Here is a 20,753-nt window from a genome sequence, read left to right on the forward strand (position 1 = left end):
CGTTTTAGATTTTTTTTTCTGTTTTTCTTCTAATTTTGGGCAAGACTATAAATATAAGCCCTTAATTATTTGTAGGGGGCATCTAATTTTCAGCATACTTAGTTTAATTGCACTTAGTCATTCTCCCAAACTTATTACAAACACTTTTGTTATTTCAATATTCGAAACTTTCATTCAATCTCCCGTTCTTCAATTAGGTATTAATTAATTCCTTGCTTTATTATTCTAGTTTAATCATGTTTCTTTTAAATATTTGTGCTTTGTGTATTTCACTTATGCGTGAGTAGTTTTAATCTAGGGTTTTGGGAATCCATGAACTAATATGAAGGGATGATTGGTTATTGTTAATTGTTGGCATTGTTGGTTGATTTTCTATTGATTGATTTCATATATACTATGCGATTAGATTTGTACAGGTTTAATTGTATTAGTTAAGCAATATCAAGTTAAGATCCGAGAGATGCAATTTGATGTTTAGGCTTGTTACAATAGGTAGAATTGGGTTTAATAAATTGCGAGAGCCCGAGTCTATGATTAGTATCGATTCAAAAGAGCATGCTAGCCTGATTAATTGCTTTATTGAGTCTATTAGTGATTGTTTATCGTCCCGAATTATTGTTCATTGGTGAACCTATGCCCTAGGCCTTTTATTATTTGATTTTCCCATCGTTTGATTATTTTCATAGTTTAATTACTCAACCAAAATCATTTCCTTGTTACCAATAGTCTAGACTTGTCGATTAATAGTAGAAAGAACATTGTTTCCCTGTGGATACGATCCCTACTTCCCTTGCTATATGTTTAGTTGGTGAACGTTAGTTTAATCTTTGATAGGAGTGCGATTTAGCCTGTCACTAACGAATGTAGACTTCCTCCTTCACACTCCCTAAAGTGTTGGTCAATATAAAATCAGTCATGCTATGCTTCGTCTAGTTTCATCATATCACGCCTACTCGTAAGAAGGCCTCGTACTCTAATGGGATTTCGTTGTTTCGGCCAAACATAATGTTGTTACACCAACGCTATACCTGCCAAAGAGTGATACCAAAATAGGTAGCCCACACTGGATATCCAGGAGCATCTTCATGGCTTAGATTATCAGTTATCCATTGAATAAAATGGCTCTTCTGAAATGGCGGAGTATCAACAGGACCTCCTAGTATAAGCCATACTCTCCATTGGACATTCCCTTAAAATATGAAGTGTAGATTCTTCACTAGCTCCACAAATAAAGCATTTTAGGTCATAGTAATTTGCGAGAGCTTGCTAATTAATTTGTTGTTTTAAGGAAAACTTTGATTTAAGAGAACTTGTTAACCTAAGCAGTATTATCTGATTGATTATTGTTTCTTTAAGGGAAATTTCGATTCGAGAGAACTCCCTGTATTGCATTTTTTGTGAACCATTGTCCTAGACTTTTTATTACTGATATCGATCTCTTTCTTTTATATCATGTCTTCGTTTAACATATAAAAATCCCAAATTTCCTAGTTACTTTTAGTCTAGACCTTTTGTTGATAATAGTAAAGAACATTATTTCCATGTGGATTCTATCCTGGCTTCCTAACTACATTTTAATTGGTGAACTTTAGGTTTATCTTTGATAGGTGTACAATTTAACCTATCAAAAGCATTAACAAATCACTCAACACTGGCCAACCTAAATGTTGAAACCTTATTTTTAACACAAAAGGGGAGAAATTATATTAGCTTAATAGTATGTACAATCCAAAAGACCAAAAGAGCTAGAAACCAAACAACAACACCTTAGCTGGTACCCAGCCAAGACCAGAAAGCCCAACAACCTAAGAGCAGCCAAAGGAAACAAAAACTTATACAATAGCTGCCAACCATACAACTGTCTATATTCCAAAAGATAAGTCAGAACTACCCACATTGCTAATCCAAAATTTCACCCTCCTCCTTATCTTCAACTGCTACTTCCTTATTAAGATCTGTTATTGATACTGCTTGGGAATTGAAACGAGATCCATTGAATGTAAACGGTTCAAAAGAAATAGGAACATCCACCAAGTTTGAGGTATTGAATCTTCGATCATCAGAATTGATGGCAATGGCTGCATTAATGGAAGAAACAATCGAACCAAACACAATCTGCCCTGCTGTGGCTGAACCTTGATGACTGGTTGAAGATGAACCCCCAAAACCATTAATATCATTAACTAGTGTAGCCATATCCATTGAAATCTGATGAGCAAACACTGGATTAACTGCTTTCAGATCTGCTTCATAAGTATCCTTGACATAATCAGGAATGTTGACATGAATTTTGTTATCCTCCTTCATTATTAAAGCCATAGAAGCAAGCTCATGTGCCACCTTGTTAAAGCATCTAGGAATATGCACAAATTTAATCACCCACTCCCTTTTTAAGAGGCTTGAAATTTCCACAATCACCGGAGCTAACTGATGATGAGCATGATCTGCAACAGTCTCCATCATATTCCTAACCTGTAAAGCGTCTGTTTCCACCTCGAGTTTTTCAATCCTTAAATCCCTGGCCAAACGTAATCCTTCCCTAATATCAAATAACTCGGCTGCTAGGGAAGAAGGAGCATTGAATTTTCACGAATAACCCATAAACCAAGACCCTGAAGCTCTGCGAAAGACACCACCTCCTCCTGCTTCCTTTAAACCTTTCCAAGCCCCATCAGTGTTCAACTTCAGGAAATCCTGTGGAGGAGCTTTCCAATGTTGTTCTGGATCTGCAATTTGTTTCTGCTTTCCTTTATCATCAGTCTGCAAAACATGATTAATTAGTACATTGCCAATCCACATAAAAACTGTTAAATACCGAAAGGAAGGCCTCATCTTAAGATCAAACACAGCTGAATTTCTAGCTCTCCATATATGCCAAATGGCCACACTAAACATTGTTTTCCATCTGGGATCCCTAGAAAGATTATAAGAAATCCAATTTTCCCAGTTTGAATTAAAAAATGTTGAAAAATTAAATGAGGTAGGGATAGGGAGCCTCTCAAATATAAAGGACCAAAGAACCTTGGAGTCCGTACAATCCCTAAAGAGATGGAGATGACTCTCAGCAGCATACTGACATTTAGTGCAAACCAAAGAAATATGAGGTATAAACATGGAGATTTTTTCAGCAACTGGCAAGATCCCAAGAATACAATTCCATAAAAGCATTTTGTACTTAAAAGGGGATTTGATTTTCCACAAAGATTTCCAATTTGAAAAGGAATTGTTTAAACTATTATTGGTATTCAGGTTAATAGAAGAGAAATTGGCCGATTTAATAGAGAATATCCCATTTTTTGAAAGAGTCCATCTAATGTAATCATCTATGTCTAAGTCCCTGGCCAAGGGGATAGCTAGAATTTGATCCTGAATATTTTGCGGAATTAAATGACTAATGTCATCCAGAGCCCACTTTCCATTCCGAATAATATGAGAGACACGCCAATGAGATTTGGAGTCTGGAATTTCCTTTGAAAGAACCCTATACAATGGTCCCTCACCAACCCAATGATGATACCAAAGGGAGGTAGAAAGACCATTTCCGATGCCGGTAATTAACCCTTTTTTAAAAATATCCCCCCTTTCAAAAGATTTCTAAAAAGCGGAGAAAAAGTTGGTTTGGAGACACAATCTAAAAGATTAGAATTTGATCCTGAATATTTTGCGGAATTAAATGACTAATGTCATCCAGAGCCCACTTTCCATTCCGAATAATATGAGAGACACGCCAATGAGATTTGGAGTCTGGAATTTCCTTTGAAAGAACCATATACAATGGTCCCTCACCAACCCAATGATGATACCAAAGGGAGGTAGAAAGACCATTTTCGATGCCGGTAATTAACCCTTTTTTAAAAATATCCCCCCCTTTCAAAAGATTTCTAAAAAGCGGAGAAAAAGTTGGTTTGGAGACACAATCTGAAAGATTAGAAAAAGCAGTTAATACATAAATTAGTAATAGATTTACCCAAGACGTCCCAAAACCTTTGATAAAAAATAGCCTGAATGCCATCTGGGCCCGGGGTTTTAATAGGATCCATTGAAAATAAATTTTGCTTGACCTCTTCCATAGATGGCCTAAGGTCCAAGAAAGCCCTGTCCTCATTAGTAAGAGACACATTACTGTATTCTATGCATGAAATATAATTCAAATTATGGGTGGTTTTAAACAAATTTTGAAAATGAGAAGAGGCCATATTTTTTAAATTATCATTATCAGTAATCCACTCCCCTAAGTCATTTTTAAGAGCAAATTTTCCCCCTTGATTTTTTCACTTTTGCAATAATATGTAAATACTTAGTATTATAATCCCCAAACTTCCTCCAATTAATTCCCGCCTTTTGAGCCCAAATAATTCGCTCCTTAAGTAAAATCTCATTGAAATCCTTAAGCAACTGTTTTTCCAAATTTATTAAAAAACTAGAATTATATTTAGCAAGTGCAATTTGAATCCCATTAATTCTAGCAAGCAATCTTTTCTTTTGAAAGGTTAAATTCCCAAGAATATTCTGATTCCAGCCTTTAATATTATGAACGAAATTTTGTTGACCTATCAGAAATTCATGATTAGGGGGGTTCCAAAGACTTACAATTTTATTTTAAAAATCCGGATAATTAAGCCATACTTCCTTACATCGAAACGGAAATTTAGCATGAATAATAGGATTATCTAAATTAATTAAAATGGGTGCATGGTCAGAATAAGTACGAGGTAAGTGGTGTACCTTGGTGTGAGGATATTGATCCAGCCATGGCGAATTAGCAAGGGCACGATCCAACCTCTCCCTAATAAGCTCCTCACCATCCCTGGCATTGGTCCATGTAAAAGGACAACCATGATACCCCAAATCCACTAAACCAGCCGAATCCATGAAGTTATTGAGGTCCTGACATTGACTTCCCCGAAAAGGTCTACCACCCCTTTTTTCCGCCGGCCCCGTAACCTCATTTAAGTCCCCAACCATCAACCAAGGGGTTTCTGATGGTGGAAGATTATTCTGCATGTCTCTCCATTGCTGATGCCTTGTCCCCGGAGTACTTGAAGCGTGCATACCCGTGATAAGGACCTCTGATTTGTTATTACGAAAGTGAAACAATGCATTAAAATGATTCGAACCTGCTGAAAACAGAGGGCAATCCACCGAGTTCTTCCATAATAACCAAATGCCACCCCTTCTTCTTGTTGACGAAACCACCCTATACTCGTTATAATTTAATTGGATCATAACTTCCCTAGCTCGATTTTCATTTGCTTTCGTTTCCAAAAGGATAAAGATGGTGGGATGCTGCACATCCACAATATTTCTTGCATGCACCAAAAACTGATCCATTGAGGCTCCGCGAACGTTCCAAACACAAATTTTCATGGATAAATTTGGTAGGGGACGTTGAAGAGTAACCCGTGATTGATCATTCGGACCTGGGATCATTGGAAGGAAGAACTCCTGCCAATCCCGCCACTGCTCCGTCATATTCATCATTACCACATCCTCCAGCCTGATTGGGGCTAGTAAGGTTCGAATCATCATTGGATCGATCAACGGCCACCAATACTTTGCCTCCACCTGACAACCTACCACACCCTCCACCGTCACAAACATTGCCATATGGCGACGACCCATATCGTGACCTCTGCTTTCGAAGCGCAAGGGCTCGATCGGCACCCCTCTTGGTGGAGTAAACCCCTGATCCTGAACCTGCTGCACCGGCGACCCGCCCTGATGATACTGCATTGATTCCCACTGAGGGTGAGGTGGAAGATGAAACGTCATTCTCGGAAAGAGAGGGTCCGGCCAGTTCGGGTTGAACTGCGGCTGCAGAGGAGGTGGAGGAAGGGAGGCTCTCGGCCTCCATATCAACGGGCTGACTGGTTGGAGATTCTCCCCTTTCCATAGAAATTCCCTTAAACTGGAAGGACTTTCCATCTCCATCCTTGAATTCAGCCTGAGAGGAGATGAATGGCCCAAATTCATTGATGGAGACGTCGGAAAAAGATCCAACAGCCTCGGAGTTTGAGATGGACGCCTGCTCCTTGGCGGAATATTCCTTCTCCGATATGTGAACACCGGCGGTCTCAGCATGTTCTGATGTTGATGATTCGACTTGTTCTCCATTGATAACCATTGGATGAGTTAGGAGCTCTTTAGAGGAGAGAGAAACAAGATGATTTTCAAAAGAGGGGGAAACTGGAGGAGTGTTAACCTGGTTAACCACATATGAAGAGAAGGAAAAAGGTAACTTTTCAGATTCTTTAGAATTCACTGACTTGGGAACCTCCAAGTGTTGGAAATCTGATTCCACGTGTTGAGAAACTTCTTCAGAACCCTTCATACTCTTTGAAGGATCTAATAAAATACTAGTGCCCACTTGCATAATGGGAGAAGAGGAATTAATCCCTGGATTACGGTTTTCAATAGGTTGTTTTGGGTTTACCACTGCGGGCTTAGAAGCGTGCTTAGCAGAGGATGAGTAATTAATTCTTGCATTAAGAGATCCATTAGCCTTCCCATATTCATTAATACGGGCATTACTCACACGATTATTTGTAATTCCTGCCCTCCCGAAATCCTGTCGTGCCTTTGGGCTCTTCCTGTTGACAACCACGGTCCATGGGCCATAAGCATCTTCCAGCCCATTTTGTTTTCCTTTACCTTTGTTCTGAATATTGGGCTGATCCACTCCACTTGTATTATTCTTAATACGATCTTGATCATTATTATTAACTTGATCTTTGTCTATCACCTTCTCATTCATCACTGTAATCTTCGAAGGACATCTCATGACCTCATGGCCAATTCTGCCACATTCAAAACACAAGGAACTTATATTTTCATACACAATAAATTTCCAATCACCGCCCACCCAAACCTTCGTAACCAGGGGATTTCTGAGATCGATCTCGATACAAACTCTTGCATATCTTACCTTAGTTAGCTTATCCGTAGCGTAGTCCACCTTTATTGGTTTCCCCGCTACTCGAGCAATATCAAATAAAGCTTCCTTGTCATAATACTCCACCGGCAACTCCGAGAATCTGATCCAAACAGACATGTGATCAAAGCTATTAACTGATGGCCTAAAATTAGGCTTCCATGTTGATATCATTAAATAGTGGTCAAGGATGAACCAAGGACCACCAAATAATGCGCGTTCGTACTCATCTTGGATTGAGAAACGAAACATGAAGACATTTTTGCCCAAATCTATAACCTCCAAAGCCCCCTTAATTCTCCACATCGCACGAACCCTTGCTTCCATTAAACTAGGTTTCACTTGGAGACCCATACACTTACCCTTAAGAGTAGCTTCCAGGGAGCTCGAAGCCTATTCAATGTCATCCTATTGAATTGCACCACCAAATTTCTTTCTGGGGGAATATCTTCAACATCCTCCCATTCCATGGAGTTTTCCACTATCTTCATGGCTTCCTTAAACCATTGCGATGATGATGCTACAGCCTCCCTAAAGGAGATGATTGGCTTTGGAACAGATTTCTCTATTGGAGAATCCTCGTCCACCTGGATGCATGAATCCGGCGGCTATACAGGAGCACCCTCGCTCTCCATGCCGGAAAGCAAAGAACAAAATAAACTTTTCTTACTCTTACGTGTTTCTCTCTCTTACTCTTACTCTTACGTGTTTCTCTCTACAGCTAAGGAATATATGCTTCTTACTCTTACGTGTTTCTCTCTCTTACTCTTACTCTTACGTGTTTCTCTCTCTTACTCTTACTCTTACGTGTTTCGCTCTCCAACCTGCAATATATGCTTCTTCCTTCTTGACACCTAATGATTTCTCACCATAATTACAAGTGTAAAATATGGCTCGTCAATCGTCATAGGGTCAACAAAAAATATCCCATGCCTAAACATAAGGAATAAAACACGAATAAAAAAAACTGAGCACAATGATTTAGAATTACTAAACAACATGCTTTGGTTGAACAACTATTAACTTTGATCACATATAAATAATCTTCACTTTCTTGACACTTCAACATGAATAAAAATTTCTTTGAATAATAAATAATAGTATTGACTTCTACTAATAAATTTCATTATTAGTAAAATATAACTAAAAGTAATAAAAGTATAAGTAATAAGAATAGGAATATAGACATAACTAATTGAATAACAATTAAAAGGTCTTGCGCACTAGGTGTACAATAAATTTATTGTAAACCAAGATAACTTTTACCCATTTTTTCGTAACTTTAACCTAGTTTTGATTAACTTTTATATTAGTAAAAAAAAAGTTGATAGAAATGATTAAATGATTAATTTTATACATTATTAGTGGTTTTGAAGAAATATGTTTTTACTGAAATGAAAAACTTTATCACTAAAAAATAGATAACTTTTACACATATAAGCTTGACTTTTAAACATTTTGAGTTAACTTTTACTTCGGTGTACAATATTTATTGTACACCCTTTGTAAATAAGAATTTGTGTAACAAAATTAATTAAATAATTATACTCCCTATGTTCTCGAATATTAGTCTAATTTGAAATCTTGACACTATTCACAATTGAAGAAAATCTTCTAATTTCTTTCCAATACGTACTTCAAAACATATTAATGTGAGATCTTATTTTGTTCGTCTTAATGTGTAGTTTAACAATATTAAATTTTTATATTTTTCAAACATACGTATTTGGAGATATTTACGTTTAAATATTGAGTTGAAACGAGTTGAAAAGTCAAAACAGGACTAATATTTAAGAACTGAAGAAGTAATATAAAAAAAATAGTTATACTTATGAGTCGAATAGTTATGATTTTGAAACAATCTCAGTACTAACTAAAACAATTTTAATCTTAACTAAAATAAAATTAGTCTTGACTAAAACAAAAGTATTCAACTTATAGAAGTTTGTAAAACAAAAAATGAAGGTAGTATTAACAATGTCTCATTGAGTAGTTCCAAAAACTATACTCCGCAGTACAACTACCTATACTTGTACAAATATTTAAGGAAAGGAAATAACTAAGAGGATTATCTATCAAAGGAAAATATTGATCTATATGATAGGATTTGCATAAAATTAAGAGGGAAAATCAAAGATAACTGACCTTGCAATGAAGAGCAGGAGTTGTGATTTGTGAATTGGTTAGACAATCTTGTATCAGCCAAGATTAGCAAGAGGATCATCTAATTGAATATGGTTCCGATTTTCTTTTGCTTATAACGTGTACAATCTTTTGATATAACCCGTTAGACTGATTTTTGCTCTAATTAGGGGTAGTTGTTTATGACCATCTAAAAATATCTTATACGGAGTACGAAGTATTTTATTTAACAATCGGTCTTGCGCGCAACAGGTGTACGTTAATATTAACGTACACCAATATTTCACACGTGCGAAATTTATCACGAAAAAACTCAAATTTGCACGCATTGTCTCAATGGTTAACAACACAGTCATGCTCACTTTCTCTCTCTTCTCATCACCCCAAACACCAGACAATCAAGCTTTTACAAAAATGGCGGCATTCATCTCACTCCTCTTCACTCTGCTTCGATTCTCTCTCCTCCAGAGGTTCCTCTCTCTCCGGAAACTCTCTTTGCTGTCAAAACCCTCGTTTCTCCGCCAACTTCACCTCGTCTTCTCCGATTAGACGCCGTAGAGCCAGATCTCTTCTCTGCATCCATCTCCTGCATCTGTTAATTCTTCAGGTCATTATCTTTACTCTTACCTCTTTGCAATGGTTAATTTCTCATTTGTTGGAATTGCAATTGAAATTCTAATATTTGTGTTCATATTTTTGCTGGGTTGATTTTCAATTTATTGTTGGCTAGTCTTATGCAATTCGATTTTTCGTACTCGCTTTATGTTATTTATTATTGAAGATTTTATAATAAAAACTTACGAATTTTTTTGGGTTGTATTTTAAGTGTTGATTTATGGGTTAAATCGCTAAATGCCATGAGAAATTGAGAAATAGGAGGTTTCGAGCTTGGTTTTGTTAGGTGGGATTATATATGTTGATTGATATTGCTAAATTGCATTGAGGATTCTGGAAAGTAGTTGTGAGACACTAATTGAGCAAAAAGATGCACTTGTATGGGCTTATTTGAGAATCAAAAGTGCTGTGAACATAAAGAACATGAAGGTGTGAGCTTGTTTTGGAGGTCGGTTTTTCGAGGTTACTTTTTAGGTATAATCGGAGCTGGACTGCTGTACGAAGTGCAAACAGAAGTTTGCTCACATAAATGTTAATTGGGGTGATTTCATGTACTAGCTTTGATGGAATCAGCTATATATATTGTGCAGTTTCAATAGAAGTTTATTTGGAGATTGTGTGACATTGCGATACACAGATTACATATGGTAGTTGCACCTCTCTTTTTTCTTTCTAATGCTGCCCAAGTTGATGTTAAGGACCAACTAGAATCCATATATCTTATGAGGATTGAGCGTGATAGGGGAAGCTTCCATAGCGCACAAAAGACAGAAAAAGAGTCCAAACATATGAGCATCGAGTTCTTCTGCCCTGCGTTGTCCGTAAGAAAACTTCTATTCATGCTGATGCCAAAGGGGGGAAGGTTTTGCTGTTGTATCCTTGTGGCCAGCTGCTCCCCTTATGCCTCTTCCACCTGATCACATTAAAACAACTTGTAAACTGTTGTTTTTTCCCCTCTCAGTACCATCATGGTTCTGCTCATAATTGGGCAGAGTATATGTAAAAAAAAAATTAAATGAAACATGTCAGACATTAAACTTTATGGGTGATAGATGATCCTTGAAGCAGTATTGCCAAATGGGTATGTTAGATGCATTCTTAAAACTAGCAACATCGGTTTATGAGAAACTACAACACTTACCAATTACCATATAATTTTAAGCGGGGAATTGGGGTTAGTATGGATGGGAAAAAAATATCTGCCATATATTTCAACAAAACTGACTCTACCAGAAAGGCCAACTGATATGATCTTAGAATATCTTGTGAAAGGATCTGTCATCTTTCTTTGAAGCAACCTTAGACTAGCTTATGCAGTTATCCCTGATCCTGTGTGTTTTTATTTTTGTAAGCCTATTAGCTCAACTGGTCGAGCACCGTGCAACTTGCGCGGAGATGTAGGTTCAAATCCTACATAGGCTATTGGTTTTATTTAAAATGTAAGTCGGCATTTTGGGTAACTTTTACCAATTTAGGGATGACTTTAATTATATTGTTAGTCATTTATCGGTATATCAAAACACAACCCAATAGTATGTAGGCTATATGGGACTTGAACCCACACCATGTACATAAATGCACATTGCTCTACCATTTGAGCTAATAGCCTAAGTGTTCAAACATTTGCATACTAAGTAGACTGGTACAAAACTTTTCTTAACTTTTAACGATTTCCATAACTTTAACCTATAAAACTACAACTTTAGCACAGAAAAGTACAATGTGTGAAATAAAAAGAATGCATGACTCACATTAGCTGAAGAAAGGTAAATATATAAAAGTCAGACTTTTAGCAGTTAAAGTTAAGTTATTAAAAGTAAAAGTTAGGTTTGAGATGACGGAAGACTGTCTTAACTTTTAGAACAATTTCCATAACTTTAACCTACAGAACTACAACTTTAGCACAGAAAAGTACAATGTTTGAAATAAAAAGAATGCATGACTCACATTAGCTGAAGAAAGGTAAATATATAAAAGTCAGACTTTTAGCAGTTAAAGTTAAGTTATTAAAAGTAAAAGTTAGGTTTGAGATGACGGAAGACTGTCTTAACTTTTAGAACAATTTCCATAACTTTAACCTACAGAACTACAACTTTAAATCAGAAAACTACAAGGTGGTAAATAAAAAGATTGCATGATTTACATTAGCTGAATAAAGGTAAAAATGTAAAAGTAAAGACTTTTAGCAGTTAAAGTTAAAAGTTAGGTTTGAGATGACGGAAGAATGTCTTAACTTTTAGAACAATTTTCGTAACTTTAACCTACAGAACTACAACTTTAACACAGTAAACTACAATATGTGAACTAAAACAGATTGCATGACTCACATTAGCTGAAGAAAGGGAGAAATATAAAAGTCAGACTTTTAGCAGTTAAAGTTAACTTATTAAAAGTAAAAGTTAGGTTTGAGATGACGGAAGACTGTCTTAACTTTTAGAACAATTTTCATAACTTTAACCTACAACACTACGACTTTAACACGAAAACTACAACGTTTCGAATAAAACAGATTGCATGACTCACATTAGCCAAAGAAATGTAGAAATATAAAAGTCAGACTTTTAGCAGTTAAAGTTAAGTTATTAAAAGTAAAAGTTAGGTTTGAGATGACGGAAGACTGTCTTAACTTTTAGAACAATTTCTTTAACTTTAACCTACAGAAGTACAACTTTAACACAGAAAACTGCAATGTCTGCAATAAATAGATTAGATGACTCACAGTAGCTGAAGAAAGGTAGAAATATAAAAGTCAGACTTTTAGCAATTAAAGTTAAGTTATTAAAAGTAAAAGTTAGGTTTGAGATGACGGAAGACTGTCTTAACTTTTAGAACAATTTTCATAACTTTAACCTACAACACTACAACTTTAACACGAAAACTACAACGTTTGGAATAAAACAGATTGCATGACTCACATTAGCCGAAGAAAGGTAGAAATTTAAAGCCAGACATTCAACAGTTAAAGTTAAGTTATTAAAAGTAAAAGTTAGGTTTGAGATGACGGAAGACTGTCTTAACTTTTAGAACAATTTTCATAACTTTAACCTACAACGCTACAACTTTAATACGAAAACTACAACGTATGGAATAAAACAGATTGCATGACTCACATTAGCCGAAGAAATGTAGAAATATAAAAGTCAGACTTTTAGCAGTTAAAGTTAAGTTATTAAAAGTAAAAGTTAGGTTTGAGATGGCGGAAGACTGTCTTAACTTTTAGAACAATTTTCATAACTTTAACCTACAACACTACAACTTTAACACGAAAACTACAACGTTTGGAATAAAACAGATTGCATGACTCACATTAGCCGAATAAAGGTAGAAATATAAAACCAGACATTTAGCAGTTAAAGTTAAGTTATTAAAAGTAAAAGTTAGGTTTGAGATGACGGAAGCCTGTCTTAACTTTTAGAACAATTTCTTTAATTTTTACCTTCAGAACTACAACTTTAACACAGAAAACTACAATGTCTGCAATAAATAGATTGGATGATTCACAGTAGCTGAAGAAAGGTAGAAATATAAAAGTCAGATTTTTAGCAGTTAAAGTTAAGTTATTAAAAGTAAAAGTTAGGTTTGAGATGACGGAAGACTGTCTTAACTTTTAGAACAATTTCTATAACTTTAACCTACAAAACCACAACTTTAACACATAAATTACAAAGTGTAGAATAAAACAGATTGTATGACTCACATTAGCTGAAGAAAGGTAAAAATGTAAACAGATTGCATGTTCAGGTATAACATGCCAAGTTTGGCAGCCCTTAAGTGTAAAGGGTTATAGTCGACAATAGTTTTTCCTACGAATTTGTAAAATGGTTTTTCCTAAAGTTAGCTCCGGTATAGTAAAAGTTAAGGAAAACTTATATCAACTTACCTAACTTTTACTACATGAATGCTAACTTTTAATGGAAAAAAGCTAACTTTTACTACGAATTTATACTTCTATTAATATTTCTAACTTTTATATTTGATATTCTTAACTTTTCGTACTAGATCGTAAGACCATACTCTCACAAGAGTTATAACCAACCATACATCACGAAAAACAAATTTAATCAAGAAAAAGTAAAAAGCCGTTGGTGCTCTTTTCATGTTATTTAGTACGAAGTATGTAAAATGTGACTCTATGAGCTCTACTTATTCAATTTCTGCAGGAGAACTTTGACCAATTTGATTGAGATACATGCATGATAAAAAATGAAAAGATGAAAAGTAATGCAGAGAGCATAAGGACCCAAATATTCACCTTGATTCTAAGTCAATCAGCAACCTCTGATTTCTCATCATATTAATCAATCACCTGCAATAGAGGACATAATAAAGACTCAAATAGTCCAATCAATTGCTAACAATCTCCTTTGCAAGGTGCCAATAACAGGAAGATAAACCAAGAAAACTAAATGAGGAAAATTAATCAAAACCCTAAAAATTGTAACATCTAAATCAACAATATACATAACATTCAAATCATCGTAGCCTAATCGCAAACAATAAGTGAAAAAACATACTAAAAAACCTAAATCAAAACTAAAATTTCTAAACCTAAATAGCAAAATACCAAACTACGAAAATAAATTGAGAAAAACACACAAAAAGAAGAAAACTAACCTTGATTATGGAGTGGAATCAATGAAGAACAGCCGCAGAGAAAACAGTAGCAAAAAAATCGCAGAGAAAATCGAAGAAAATCGCCAGAGAGAAGGAGAGAGAGATAGAGGAGAGAGAAAGAAAAAGAACGCGGGAGAAAAAGAGTGAACAGAGAACGACGATTTTGAATCCTACTCACACGTGTGAGTCCAACGCAGGCCTGTTAATTGGACTTGGTGTACAATAAATTATTGTACAACCTTTGTAAACAAGATTTTGTGTTTATTTAATACTTAAAAGAGGCATTAGGTACTTAATCACTCACACCATCTTCCCCTCTCTCTGGAACAAAAAATGGAGAGAGCGCAAGAAAACCAAGAAACCCAATCGCAACAAGAGTCACAAGAGGAATAAGACCAACTTCAACGTTCTAATAAGAAACACAAAAGGAAGATTACACATCTAATATTTAACAGGAATTCACCACAAGATGCTGCTATGCAAGAGGACAGAAATGAAACAACAAGTCCTATGGAACCAGGGGGAAATCTCCATAATCCTCCCATCCCGAATTCCTCACCAATGTCATTTAGGGACATGGTTAGAGGAGACAACACCAACAACACTCTATCCCTGATGGAGATGGATTGTGATGTGGACGAGGAGGATGACGTTTCGGACGATGACACAACACCAGAAGACGTCCTTAACGATGATAGATGCCCAGTCATTCTTCTGACAAAGGAAGAAAAACGCCGGATGAGGAAACCATGGAAAAATTCCCTCATAATCAAAATGTTTGATGGCAACATTGGGTATATGGGTTTGATGAGGAGGCTGAAAAAGAAATGGAGTATTAAGGGAGCTCTGTCTCTTACTGACATAGGATGCAAATATTTTATTGCCCGGTTCACAAACTCTGCGGATTGTCAGTATGTGTTAACACAAGGACCATGGATGATTGATGACAATTACTTAACAATTCGGAAATGGGTGCCCAATTTTGTTCCAGATGAGTCCCCCATTCGTATCTTAACTGCCTGGGTTCGCATACCCAATATATCGGTCGAATACTTTGATCTGAACTTCCTCAACAAGATTGGATCAAAAATCGGGAAAGTTCTTCGTGTTGACAAATCCACAGCACAACAATTCACCCGCCTCAGCGTTGAAATTGATTTATCAAAGCCATTATTATCCAAATTCTGGCTTAAAGGTAAAATCTGGAAAGTCCAATATGAGGGGATCCGAATGATTTGCTACAAATGTGGCAGACTAGGTCACAATGACTCAATTTGTCCAACTGATCAACATGGAGAACTTGAGGTTGGGCGCAATCTGGAAAATAATCAGCAAACCACCACCCCCCAACATGGTTTACCCAAGAACAAACCTGAGGAGGATGAAGATTTCAGATCCTGGATGCTTGTGAAAAAGCCAATCCGAAAACGAACTCCACGATTGGACAAAAATCCGGTGAATCCAGGCAACCAAAGGACGGTTGATACCAAGTCCGGTGGGGGCGAGCCAGCGATAAACACCAACGCCAAGAGCGGCGCAAAAAATTATCAGCCTAACCTAAGCGCAATTGCTGGCGATAAATCAGGGATGGGATCTAGGTTTTCTGCACTACAGGAAATAAATTCGGGATTTGATAAGGAAGGAGATATCATTGAGGAGGATTCAACGGAGAATCCCAGCGAAAAAGATCCTAATAGCGTTGAAACAGTTGATTTAGGATTAAATTCCCAAATTAACAACAACAATATCCCGAGAATTGCGACATTTAATTTTGGTAGAATATCTTCACAACAGCAGAATCCTAATGGATTTAGGAAAACTACCAAAATTTACCAAGAAAAATATAAAGCAAATCCACAGGCAGTCAAAAGTGTCCTAAGTGAAGCCAACTCTATGCCCTTCTCTCGACCAAATATTGTCACCTCTCTGTACACAAACTCAGGAAAAGAAAACAATCCTCTAGTTTTCCAAGCAACCACCCTCGCCACAAACAACCCGATTGACATCAATGGCCAACACCCCACCATGCCTCATAAGTCAGTCCTCGTTCCCCATGGACACTCATCCACCGAATGTGATCATGTTGACAGTACCATTAGAAAAGACACTCTGTGTGGGCCAATAGATGGAGTGCCCGTATCTAGTGGTGGCGAACCCCCTGACCCACATCTTAGAGGTACGGATGGACTCATGGTTGCCGCCGGCACCGGAACAACCGGAGCTAATAGTAACATTGTTACTACCCAATGAAATTCAACGCATCATGCGATTCATCAGCCAAGCCTATATGTCTTCACTCCCTTCCACACCTGTTTTAATGTTAGACAGAATCCCGAACTTAGCTCCTGATAACATACCTATTTCGTGTATGGTATGGAACGTCCAAGGTGCAGGTAGCCGATCTTTTACTGCCTCGCTGAAAGATTTAATCCGTCAACATCAGCCTAATGTTCTGGCTCTGGTTGAAACTCACATGGGTGGCAACCAGGCAACAAAAATAGCTAGTATTCTTGGGTACTCAGGCCACACGAGGGTTGATGCCATGGGGTTTAGCGGAGGTATTTGGGTTTACTGGAAGGCAGACCTAGTCACAGTAGAGCCTATTATCAAACACTCCCAACACATCACAATGGATATCAAAAGGGTGGGTGCATCACCCTGGTATTTTACGGCAGTCTATGCAAGTCCGGATCCCACTAAGCGGAAGGAACTATGGAAAGAACTGGAAGACTTTGCTCGTACACATAACAAACCATGGCTAGTGGCGGGTGATTTCAATGATACTCGTTTCTCCTCTGAAAGAAGTAGTTCCTGTCCAGAGACTTCTAGGAGATCGGCCAGATTTAATAATTGGATTGATGAAATGCAGTTTATTGAAATCGAGTTCTCAGGTGCATCTCACACTTGGGCTCGTGGCCTCTCACCTGAAACAAGACAAAGTGCACGGCTGGACAGGGCCTTTTGCAATGCGGAATGGGGTCTGCGATTTGAGCAAGCCAAAGTGAAACACCTCCCTGCAGTGTGTTCGGACCACTGTCCGGTATTCATCTCTCCCAATGGCTTCGTCCCACTTCAATCAGTAAACCGGCCCTTCCGTTTCCAAGCAACATGGTTGACCCATGAGAATTTCCAAGTGTTCCTGCAGGATAAATGGGATCACAGTAAGCCCCTACTCCCAGCTCTTGAGAAGATTTCTACAGATCTGCAAGACTGGAATAAGAGCACGTTTGGCAATATCTTCCACCAAAAACGAGTGCTTGTAGCACGTCTTGCTGGAATTCAAAGTAGACTCTCAGAAAAGGTGGATAGAGGCCTTCTCAAACTTGAGTCAAAGCTCAGACGTGAACTTGATGATATTCTACACAGAGAAGAGACTCTTTGGTACCAAAAGTCACGCATTGAATGGCTGAAGAATGGAGACCGAAACACCACCTTCTTCCACCTTAGCACCCTTGTTCGTAGGTGGCAGAACAAAATCAGTGCAGTAAAAGACAATAGTGGTAATTGGATATTTGATAAAGAACTCGTAAAATCCCATTTTGTCGAGTACTTTACTCATTTATTTACAGAAGAAGGCAATGGAAATTTATTTGCGGTACCACAAGACGTGTTTCAAGAGCTTCCAACCAGGGATTGGGAGACAATCAAGAGACCGTACACCACCATGGAGATTGACATAGTGATCAAACAGATGGGTGCTCTCAAAGCACCGGGGCCGGATGGATCCCAAGCCATCTTCTATCAAAAAAATTGGGAGTTAATTTCCAAAAGTATGCATACTATGGTACTGGAGGTACTCAATGGTAAGGGTCTGCCTGAGAATCTAAACGACACTTTCATTGTTTTAATACCAAAGGTGGATACACCGGACTCTGCAGCACAATTTCGACCAATTGGTCTGTGTAATGTGGCTTACAAAATCATTACAAAGGTGATAGTAAACCGAATCAAGCCAATTCTGCCATTCCTAATTTCGAATACCCAGTCAAGTTTTGTTCCGGGGAGACAGATTACTGATAATATTGTCATCATGCAAGAGGTTTTACACACGATGAAAAGAAAGCAGGGAGCAAAAGGTTTCATGGCTATTAAAATCGATTTCGAAAAAGCTTACGATCGACTTCGATGGGATTTTATACGAGATACCCTTCTCCAAATGAACCTGCCCTATTTACTGGTCAATGTTATCATGCAATGTGTTACTACTTCCTCCCTCCAAGTTTTATGGAACGGAGAACCAACACAAAAATTTAAACCAAGTAGGGGCATCCGCCAAGGTGACCCCCTCTCACCTTACCTATTTGTAATGTGCATGGAGAGACTGTATCAAACGATTGAGGAAGCGATAGTTCAAAAGAAATGGAGACCAATCCGAGCCAGCCGCAATGGTCCGCTACTTTCTAACTTGTTTTTCGCCGACGATATTGTTTTATTTGCTGAAGCGGAACATGGCCAAGCTAGTGTGATTAACGAGTGCCTGGAACGTTTTTGCCTCGCCTCGGGGCAAAAAGTGAGCTTATCGAAATCTAGAGTGTATTTTTCCAAGAATACGAGTCTAGAGCAGCAAACTGAGATTTGTGAAGCACAGAACATTGAAGCCAGTGATGATCTTGGTCTATATTTGGGCATGCCAACCCTTACGGGACGTGTAACAAAGGACACTTTCAGCCACATTTGTGAAAAGATCGATCGCCGACTTGCTGGCTGGAAAACTAAGTACCTCTCACTTGCGGGAAGAGTTACCTTGGCTAAATCCACACTCACTACCATGGCCTACTATTCGATGCAAACGGCCAAACTCCCACGGTCTATATGTGATGATATCGACAAGAAGACACGGAGATTTGTGTGGGGAGGGTCTGAGGACAAGAAAGGTGTCCATCTCCTCTCACGGGAGACTCTTCAGAAGCCACGAAGTCATGGTGGTATTGCTATTTCTTCGGCTAGACAAGCCAATGCCGCGTTTCTAACTAAACTAGGCTGGCGGGTCCTATCGGAGCCTGATTCGCTGTGGTCACGTGTGTTAAGACATAAGTATTGCAGTGGAAGATGTGATGTGGACATGTTTGAGCCGAAACATGGAATGTCCAATGTTTGGAGTGGCATTACGGAAAATGCTAAGTTCTTATGTGAGGGCATGCGTTCAGCTGTGGGTAATGGTTCACGCACTCTTTTCTGGGATCATCGTTGGGCAACTTCGGAACCCCTTAGTACAATGATCACTCACCCCATCCCCTCCGAGCTTGTAGGAGTCACAGTAGAGGAAATGTGGGACATGGATAATGGTTGGAAATGGACTGTGTTTGCTCCTTACCTCCCCCAAGAAGTGTTGAAAATTATTCAATCTCATGAACTTAAGAATGATCCTAACATTGGGGATTTAATATACTGGCAGAAGGGTTCGAAGGGTAAATTTACCATTCGTTCGGCACTTCGTATTATGCAGAATGTTAGTGATGCAACTGATGATGACTGTTGGGATTTGATATGGCAGGCTCCAGTTCAACAGAGAATAAGGGCTTTTCTATGGATCGCGTGCCATGATAGACTAATGGGGAATGCGAATAGATACATGAGACACATGACTGATTCACCTAAGTGTGTTATCTGTAATGCAGAGGAGGAATCCACCCTCCATATTCTTCGAGACTGCCCAGCAGCCAAGATGGTGTGGCGTAGACTTAGTGGGCCTAGCCATACTCCACGCTTTTTCCATCTACCTCTCAAGCAATGGCTGGTGGACAACATCAATCATGAGATAGTCGAGAACAAACCTGTTTGGTCGACCTATTTCGGTGTAGCACTGTGGTGGATATGGCGGTGGAGAAACAATCTAATCTTTAGTCGAAGAGAAGAAATTCCAGTTGATGTTGGAGCTTTCATTCAGGTTAGATATGATGAAGCCCGGAGAGTGCTCGAAGAAGACATTACAGGAAGCAGCTCAAGCAGTCCAACAAGAAGAGAGATTCACATACAATGGTTGTTTCCTAAACCTGGTTGGTATGCACTAAATACGGATGGGGCAGCGAAAGGGTGCCCGGGGCCAGCAGGAGGGGGAGCCATAATTCGCGATCATACAGGCCGTTTTGTCTCTGCCGTAACAGCAAACTTTGGCCTTTGTTCGGCCTTCTCAGCTGAGATGAAGGCACTTGTGCGTGGTCTTGATCTTGCCCGTAACCTGCGTATTACTAAGTTACTAGTACAGATGGATAATATTGCTTGTATCCAAGCTCTCAAGAGCACTGATACAATTCACAATGAATGCACCCACCTGATTAATATCTGTCGTGAAATGATCCAAGATGCAAGCTGGAAGATTGATATAGTCCACGTATACCGAGAGGGCAACCGCGCCGCGGACTGGTTAGCAAACCAGGGAGTGCTACAGGAGGAGCAGATACGGGTGCTAGGCCTTGTTCCACCTTTCCTCGCCAGAATCATAGAAGAAGAC

General features: G+C 38.3%; 1 protein-coding gene across 1 annotated transcript; it reads right to left on the bottom strand.

The window, feature by feature from the left end:
* Positions 1-1,696: 1,696 nt before the first annotated feature.
* LOC130470739 (uncharacterized) lies at positions 1,697-3,205 on the bottom strand. The gene is made up of 2 exons (XM_056841260.1): positions 3,022-3,205; positions 1,697-2,760 (listed from the first exon to the last, which is right to left on the bottom strand). Exon 2 carries the CDS (start codon positions 2,461-2,463, stop codon positions 1,900-1,902), a length of 564 nt encoding a protein of 187 aa, XP_056697238.1. The 5' UTR covers positions 2,464-2,760; positions 3,022-3,205; the 3' UTR covers positions 1,697-1,899.
* Between the last annotated feature and the right edge of the window lie 17,548 nt (positions 3,206-20,753).

The sequence above is a fragment of the Spinacia oleracea genome, chromosome 3 (assembly GCF_020520425.1).
Source record: "Spinacia oleracea cultivar Varoflay chromosome 3, BTI_SOV_V1, whole genome shotgun sequence".
In the NCBI taxonomy this organism is placed as follows: Eukaryota; Viridiplantae; Streptophyta; class Magnoliopsida; order Caryophyllales; family Amaranthaceae; genus Spinacia; species Spinacia oleracea.